General features: G+C 67.4%; 1 protein-coding gene across 1 annotated transcript in view; it reads left to right on the top strand.

Moving 5' to 3' along the window:
* LOC129734806 (uncharacterized) overlaps positions 1-7971 on the top strand; it is a 10792-nt gene extending 2821 nt beyond the window's left edge. The window contains exons 2-7 of the mRNA XM_055700015.1: positions 60-186; positions 1317-1580; positions 1667-1954; positions 2183-2444; positions 3553-3954; positions 7797-7971. Coding sequence (XP_055555990.1) covers positions 60-186; positions 1317-1580; positions 1667-1954; positions 2183-2444; positions 3553-3907 — 1296 coding nt within the window. The 3' untranslated portion in view covers positions 3908-3954; positions 7797-7971. The remainder of the gene's footprint in view (positions 1-59; positions 187-1316; positions 1581-1666; positions 1955-2182; positions 2445-3552; positions 3955-7796) is intronic.
* The last annotated feature ends 399 nt before the right edge of the window (positions 7972-8370 follow it).

The raw sequence follows: 8370 nt of genomic DNA, 5'->3' as shown, positions 1-8370 counted from the left end.
AGCAATTGGGGGGGGGGGGCACAGTCGCTTTGCGTGCCCCCCCCACAACCCCCCCCAAGGCGGGAAAGGGAGGAAATGTGGTAACGCTTCCCGCCCGCTCCCGCTCCCGGCAGTGCCGCGCCGGACGATGGGGCCCCGCGGGAAGTGGGGGGGCCGTGGCCCTGCTCTGCTTCCTGCTGCCGGGGGGTGAGTCTGGGGGTCCCCCGCCCCCCCCCACTTTGGCTTGAGGGGCAAATGGGGGATACTGGAACCGCGCCGGGGGTCATGTGGCGGGGGGGGGTGGGGGGGCCGGTGGAAGAGGCTGGGGGTGGTTTGGGGGGGGCCTGGTGGCAAGCCCCCCACCGTGGGGGTGGTTTGGGGGGCGGCGGGGGAGGGGGGGGGGTGGTAGCCCCATCCGGGGGGGGATATGGCTAACGGGGGTCACATCCAGCTCACCGGGACCCCAACCGGGTCCTGGGGGCGTCGGGGACCCCAACCGGGTCCTGGGGGGACCCCAACCGAGTCTGGGGGGGGACCGGGGATCTCGACGGAATCCTGGGGGGATCGGGGACCCCAACTGGATCCTGGGGGGATCAGGGACCCCAGCCGGATCCTGGGGGGACCTCAACCGAGGCTTGGGGGGACCAGGGATCCCGACCGGATCCTGGGGGAACCCCAACCGAGGCTTGGGGGGACCAGGGATCCAACCGGATCCTGGGGGGACTGGGGACCTCAACTGGATCCGGGGGTAACCAGGGACCCCAACGAGTCCTGGGGGGACCAGGGACCCCAACCGAGTCTGGGAGGACCGGGGATCCCAGCCGGATGCTGGGGGGGATGGGGGACCCCGACCGGATCCTGGGGTAACCAGGGACCCAACCGGGTCCTGGGGTGACTGGGGATCCCAACTGGATCCTGGGGTGTCCAGGGACCCCAACCGGATCCTGGGGGGGACTGGGGACCCCAACTGGGTCCTGGGGTGACTGGGGATCCCAACTGGATCCTGGGGTGTCCAGGGACCCCAACCGGATCCTGGGGGGACTGGGGACCCCAACTGGGTCCTGGGGTGACCTGGGACCCCAACCGGATCCTGGGGTAATCAAAGACCCCGACCTGGGTCCTTGGGGGACCCTAACCGGATCCTGGGGGTGACCAGGGACCCCAACTGGATCCTGGGGGGACCCCCAACCGAGTCTTGGGGGAACCAGGGACCCCAACCGGATCCTGGGTGATCGGGGATCCCAACTGGATCCTGGGGTGATCAGGGACCCCAGCTGGATCCTGGGGTGATCGGGGACCCCAACCGGATCCTGGGGTGACCGGGGACCCCCTCGTAGGGGTGCTGGGTCCTTGCCGCGTCTCCATCTCCCCGGAGGAGCCGACGGTGGAATTCGGCTCCGCTCTCCTCCTCAACTGCACCAGTTCCTGCCGAAACTACAGCCGGTTGAACTGGGAGGTCCCCGTCCCCAAACTGGGGAGCTCAGGACCCGGCTGGGTGTCCCTCAGCATCCCCAACGTCACCGAATGGACCCTGGAGCTCCAGTGCTTCGGCAATTTCGGGGAGCAGCGGAGCATCGCCAAAACCACCCTCCGTGTTTATCGTAAGGGTTGGGGGAGGGGCGCATTGGGGGGGGGGGGTCCCAGCACCCTCCCGGTTACCCCCCCCCCTTTGTCCTTCCCCCCACAGGGCTGTGGCCCCCCCAGATTGACCTGGAGGAGGGTGACCTGGTGGCGGGCAAAGAGGCGCGTGTCACCTGCAACGCGTCCGCTCGGGGTGTCCCCCCCCGACCCCCCAAATGTCACCCTGACTTTGGGGGGGGGAGGGGTCCCCCCCAGCACCCACCAAGGTCCCTGGGTGGATCGAGCTTTACGGTGCAACCGGAGCAGGATGGTGCGGAGGTGACGTGTCGGGTGACGTTACGGCTCCGGCACAGGACGGTGGGCACCAGCACCACGGCCAGGCTGAGGGTCTGCAGTGAGTGTGGGGAGGGGGCTTGGGGGGGGGTGGGGGGGCTGGGGAGGGGGGTGGGGAAGCCCCTGGTGGCTGGAAAATTGGGTGCTGCTGGCACAGCGTGGCACGAGTGCTGGTGCCCTGCGGTGGGGGTGGTCTCGGGGTGGGGAGGGGTGGTCTCAGGGTGGTCTCGGGGTGGGGGCACCCAACCAGGCTCTGGTGCCCCCCCCCCTTTTTTTTTTTTTTCCCCAGCTGCCCCCCACGATGTCCAGGCGTGGGCACCGCGCGACGTCTTCACCGCCGGGGGAGAACGTGACGGTGCTGTGCCGGGCACTGGGGACCCCCCCCCCGGGGGTCTGCTGGGTGCTGCCCACCAACGGCAGCCGGCAGCTCTGCCCCCCCGGGGGCACCGTCACCGTCCCGGCCGCCCACCGGGCGCACGCGGGCACCTACCGGTGCCTGGCACGGAACCGCTGCGGCGTCGGCGCGGCCACCGTCCACCTGCGCTTCCAAGGTGGGGGGCACCGGCGGTGGGGGAGGGGATGGGGGGGGCACCTCCTGGTGGGGCCGATCCTGGGGCCCCGTGATGCCGATCCCAGTGCCCGGCCAGTCCCGGTGCCCAGTGTTACCGACCCCAGTGCCCAGCGCTGCCAATCCCAGTGCCCAGCGCTGCCGATCCCAGTGCCTGGTGATGCCGATCCCAGTGCCTGGCGAGTCCCAGTGCCCAGCGCTGCCGATCCCAGTGCCTGGTGATGCTGATCCCAGTGCCCAATGATGCCGATCCCAGTGCCCGGCCAGTCCCGGTGCCCAGTGTTACCGACCCCAGTGCCCAGCGCTGCCAATCCCAGTGCCTGGTGATGCTGATCCCAGTGCCCGGTGATGCCGATCCCAGTGCCTGGTGATGCCGATCCCAGTGCCCGGTGATGCCGATCCCAGTGCCTGGTGATGTCGATCCAGTGCCCGATGATGCCAATCCCAGTGCCTGGTGATGCTGATCCCAGTGCTGGTGATGCCGATCCCAGTGCCTGACCAGTCCCGGTGCCCAGTGTTGACAATCCCAGTGCCCAATGATGCCGATCCCAGTGCCTGGCGCTGCCGATCCCAGTGCCTGGTGATGCCGATCCCAGTGCCCAGCAGTGCCAATCCCAGTGCCTGGCCAGTCCCAGTGCCCAGCGCTGCTGATCCCAGTGCCCGATGATGCCGATCCCAGTGCCCAGCGCTGCCGATCCCAGTGTCTGGCCAGTCCCAGTACCCAGTAGTGCCAATCCCAGTGCCTGGCAGTGCCAATCCCAGTGCCCGGCGCTGTTGATCCCAGTGCCTGATGATGCCGATCCCGGTGCCTGGCGATGCTGATCCCAGTTCCCCGTGTTGCCAATCCCAGTGCTTGGCGCTGCCGACCCCAGTGCGTGGTGATGCCGATCCCAGTGGCCGGCGATGCCGATCCCAGTGCCTGGCCAGTCCCAGTACCCAGTAGTGCCGATCCCAGTGCCTGGCGATGCCAATCCCAGTGCCTGGCCAGTCCCAGTGCCCAATGCTGCCAATCCCAGTGCTTGGCGCTGCCAATCCCAGTGCCTGGTGATGCCGGTCCCAGTGCCAGGCTCACCCCCCTCCTCCCCCTGCAGGATCCCCCCGCAGCCCCCTGATCCCACTGGTGGTGACCTTGGCCGTGGGCACCATTCTGGCTCTCCTGGCGATCTCCTGGTGGTTCCAGCGCTCCCGGAACTGGAAGCTGATGCAGGAGGGATCCCAGCCCGGCTGATCCCGGTTGATCCTGGAAGCCAACAGCGATTTTCCGACATGTTTCTGTGTTTTTTTCCATTATTTCCTGGTGCGAGGGCGGTGCCGGGAAGGAAGGGGGGTGCAGCGGCTCCGGGCATCGCTCCCGGCTCCTTGTACCAGACGGAAAATCCCAGGGCACGACGGGGCACGACTGGGCACGACGGGGGCACGGCCCTTTCCTGGCATTCACGTGGCTGAGCGTTAATGAGCCGCCTTCGTTAATGAGCCGCCTTCGTTAGCGGGAGGTGAGGCCACGTTGGGATCCAGTGGCTCACTGGCTGCCCGTGGGGCTCGTGGGCGAGCGTGCAAGGGGGCTTGGGGTGCACAACAGCCGTGCAAGGGGCTCAGAGCTCACAACAGCCGTGCAAGGGGGCTCGTGGTGAGCGTGCAAGGGGGCTTGGGGTGCACAACAGCCGTGCAAAGGGGGCTCGTGTGTGAGCGTGCAAGGGGGCTTGGGGTGCACAACAGCCGTGCAAAGGGGGCTCGTGGTGAGCGTGCAAGGGGGCTTGGGCGCACAACAGCCATGCAAGGGGCTCAGAGCTCACAACAGCCGTGCAAGGGGGGCTCAGAGCACACAGCAGCCGTGCAAGGGGGCTCGTGGTGAGCGTGCAAGGGGCTCAGAGCTCACAACAGCCGTGCAAGGGGGCTCAGAGCTCACAGCAGCCGTTGCAAGGGGGCTTGTGGTGAGCGTGCAAGGGGCTCAGAGCACACAGCAGCCGTGCAAGGGGGCTCGTGGTGAGCGTGCAAGGGGCTCAGAGCTCACAACAGCCGTGCAAGGGGCTCAGAGCTCACAGCAGCCGTGCAAGGGGGCTTGTGGGGAGCGTGCAAGGGGCTCAGAGCACACAGCAGCCGTGCAAGGGGGCTCGTGGTGAGCGTGCAAGGGGCTCAGAGCTCACAAACAGCCGTGCAAGGGGCTCAGAGCTCACAGCAGCCGTGCAAGGGGGCTTGTGGTGAGCGTGCAAGGGGCTCAGAGCACACAGCAGCCGTGCAAGGGGGGCTCGTGGTGAGCGTGCAAGGGGCTCAGAGCTCACAACAGCCGTGCAAGGGGCTCAGAGCTCACAGCAGCCGTGCAAGGGGGCTTGTGGGGAGCGTTGCAAGGGGCTCAGAGCACACAGCAGCCGTGCAAGGGGGCTCGTGGGGAGCGTGCAAGGGGCTCAGAGCTCACAGCAGCCGTTGCAAGGGGGCTCGTGGTGAGCGTGCAAGGGGCTCAGAGCACACAGCAGCCGTGCAAGGGGGCTCGTGGTGAGCGTGCAAGGGGCTCAGAGCTCACAACAGCCGTTGCAAGGGGCTCAGAGCACACAGCAGCCGTGCAAGGGGGCTCGTGGTGAGCGTGCAAGGGGCTCAGAGCACACAGCAGCCGTGCAAGGGGGCTCGTGGTGAGCGTGCAAGGGGGCTCAGAGCACACAGCAGCCGTGCAAGGGGCTTGTGGTGAGCGTGCGAGGGGCTCAGAGCTCACAACAGCCGTGCAAGGGGCTCAGAGCACACAGCAGCCGTGCAAGGGGGCTCGTGGTGAGCGTGCAAGGGGCTCAGAGCACACAGCAGCCGTGCAAGGGGGCTCGTGGTGAGCGTGCAAGGGGGCTCAGAGCACACAGCAGCCGTGCAAGGGGCTTGTGGTGAGCGTGCGAGGGGCTCAGAGCACACAGCAGCCGTGCAAGGGGGCTCGGAGCTCACCATGAGTGTGCAAGGGGCTGGCTGGCTCCGCTGCTGCTCCGTGCCTGGGGACGAGGCCACCGTGGCCGGGAGCCCCCGGTGCTGGGGGGGGGCACGGGGGAAGGGGCGGCAGATCCTGCACCGGGGGTCACATCCTGACCAGGGGTCACATCCTGTACATGGACTATGTCCTGCACCGGGGGTCACATCCTGCACGGGGGCCCTGTTCCTGCACCGGGGCCGTGTCCTGCCCAGGGTCAGTGTCCCCAGCTCGGTGCTGGCCGCTGGGACAGAACCCTGGGACAGGACCGTCCCTCCCGCTGCGAGGGCCGCGGTGGCACCAGCACCATGGCCCCCTCCCCGCTGTCCCCCATGTCCCTGTGTCCCCATGTCCCTGTGTCCCCACGTCCCTGTGTCCCCCCACGTCCCTGTGTCCCCATGTCCCTGTGTCCCCACGTCCCTGTGTCCCCCCACATCCCTGTGTCCCCATGTCCCTGTGTCCCCCCACGTCCCTGTGTCCCCCCATGTCCCTGTGTCCCCATGTCCCTGTGTCCCCACGTCCCTGTGTCCCCCCACATCCCTGTGTCCCCATGTCCCTGTGTCCCCCCACGTCCCTGTGTCCCCCCATGTCCCTGTGTTCCCCGTGTCCCTGTGTCCCCCCATGTCCCTGTCCCCCCCCATGTCCCTTTGTCCCCCCCGTGTCCCTGTGTCCCCCATGTCCCTGTGTCCCCCATGTCCCTGTGTCCCCATGTCCCTGTGTCATCCCCATGTCCCTGTGTCCTCCCATGTCCCTTTGTCCCCCCCGTGTCCCTGTGTCCCCCGTGTCCCTGTGTCCCCCCATGTCCCTGTCCCCCCCCATGTCCCTTTGTCCCCCCCGTGTCCCTGTGTCCCCCGTGTCCCTGTGTCCCCCCATGTCCCTGTGTCCTCCCATGTCCCTTTGTCCCCCCCGTGTCCCTGTGTCCCCCATGTCCCTGTGTCCCCATGTCCCTGTGTCATCCCCATGTCCCTGTGTCCTCCCGTGTCCCTGTGTCCCCCCCGTGTCCCTGTGTCCCCCATGTCCCTGTGTCCCCCATGTCCCTGTGTCCCCATGTCCCTGTGTCATCCCCATGTCCCTGTGTCCTCCCATGTCCCTTTGTCCCCCCCGTGTCCCTGTGTCCCCCGTGTCCCTGTGTCCCCCCATGTCCCTGTCCCCCCCCATGTCCCTTTGTCCCCCCCGTGTCCCTGTGTCCCCCGTGTCCCTGTGTCCCCCCATGTCCCTGTGTCCTCCCATGTCCCTTTGTCCCCCCCGTGTCCCTGTGTCCCCCATGTCCCTGTGTCCCCCATGTCCCTGTGTCCCCATGTCCCTGTGTCATCCCCATGTCCCTGTGTCCTCCCGTGTCCCTGTGTCCCCCCCGTGTCCCTGTGTCCCCCATGTCCCTGTGTCCCCCATGTCCCTGTGTCCCCATGTCCCTGTGTCATCCCCATGTCCCTGTGTCCTCCCATGTCCCTTTGTCCCCCCCGTGTCCCTGTGTCCCCCGTGTCCCTGTGTCCCCCCATGTCCCTGTCCCCCCCCATGTCCCTTTGTCCCCCCCGTGTCCCTGTGTCCCCCGTGTCCCTGTGTCCCCCCATGTCCCTGTGTCCTCCCATGTCCCTTTGTCCCCCCCGTGTCCCTGTGTCCCCCATGTCCCTGTGTCCCCCATGTCCCTGTGTCCCCATGTCCCTGTGTCATCCCCATGTCCCTGTGTCCTCCCGTGTCCCTGTGTCCCCCCCGTGTCCCTGTGTCCCCCATGTCCCTGTGTCCCCCATGTCCCTGTGTCCCCATGTCCCTGTGTCATCCCCATGTCCCTGTGTCCTCCCATGTCCCTTTGTCCCCCCCGTGTCCCTGTGTCCCCCGTGTCCCTGTGTCCCCCCATGTCCCTGTCCCCCCCCATGTCCCTTTGTCCCCCCCGTGTCCCTGTGTCCCCCGTGTCCCTGTGTCCCCCCATGTCCCTGTGTCCTCCCATGTCCCTTTGTCCCCCCCGTGTCCCTGTGTCCCCCATGTCCCTGTGTCCCCCATGTCCCTGTGTCCCCATGTCCCTGTGTCATCCCCATGTCCCTGTGTCCTCCCGTGTCCCTGTGTCCCCCCCGTGTCCCTGTGTCCCCCATGTCCCTGTGTCCCCCATGTCCCTGTGTCCCCATGTCCCTGTGTCATCCCCATGTCCCTGTGTCCTCCCATGTCCCTTTGTCCCCCCCGTGTCCCTGTGTCCCCCGTGTCCCTGTGTCCCCCCCCATGTCCCTGTCCCCCCCCATGTCCCTTTGTCCCCCCCGTGTCCCTGTGTCCCCCATGTCCCCTGTGTTCCCGGCCCCCCCTGTCCCTGCCATTCTGCCCCCATGTCCCCCATGTGTCCCCCCTGTCCCCCATCCTTGCCCGTGGCCTCCAGCCCCCGGCAAGTCACCGGCCACCGAGGGATTCTGGCAGGAGCTGGACCAAGGCCACCGGCACCGGCACCACCGTGGTGGGGGACGAAGCCAACTGGGAACGGGGGACACCTGGGAATGTCACCAGCCGAGGTGAGACGAGGATGCCGGGTGGCGGAACCTCGGGGGCAGAAGTGAAACCCACGGCGTGAGAAACCACGTTGGACTTTCCACCCCCACCCCCCAGCCCCCCCCCAGCACCGGAGCCGGGGCAGCGGTGACACCACAGCGGTGACGGGGACAGCGCCAGGGGTCCTTGTCACATCTGGAGCCTTCGGTGCCTTCTGGATGCTTCTGCCGAGGAAAAACCCATCCAGACCCAACGTGCCAAAACCGATGCCGGCGCCGCGGCTCTGCCACCCGTTTGGCAAAGCCGGGTGGGCCGTGGCGCCCAGCCCCCACCCCCGCCAAGTTCCCATAGGCCAAAAAAAAAAAAAATTCCCTCGGTCAAAAAGAGGATAGAAATGAGGAAGCTGGGGGTGCTGGTGCTGAGCTGGTGCTGGGCATGGGATCACGCGCCGGGGGGTGGGACAGGACAGCGTGGGTGCCTAACGCTCAGCACCTTTGGTTTGGTC

The sequence above is a fragment of the Falco cherrug genome (genome assembly GCF_023634085.1).
Source record: "Falco cherrug isolate bFalChe1 chromosome 11 unlocalized genomic scaffold, bFalChe1.pri SUPER_11_unloc_7, whole genome shotgun sequence".
In the NCBI taxonomy this organism is placed as follows: domain Eukaryota; kingdom Metazoa; phylum Chordata; class Aves; order Falconiformes; family Falconidae; genus Falco; species Falco cherrug.
The sequence above is the reverse complement of the archived record's forward strand: the minus strand, read 5'-3'. Positions and strand labels throughout refer to the sequence as shown.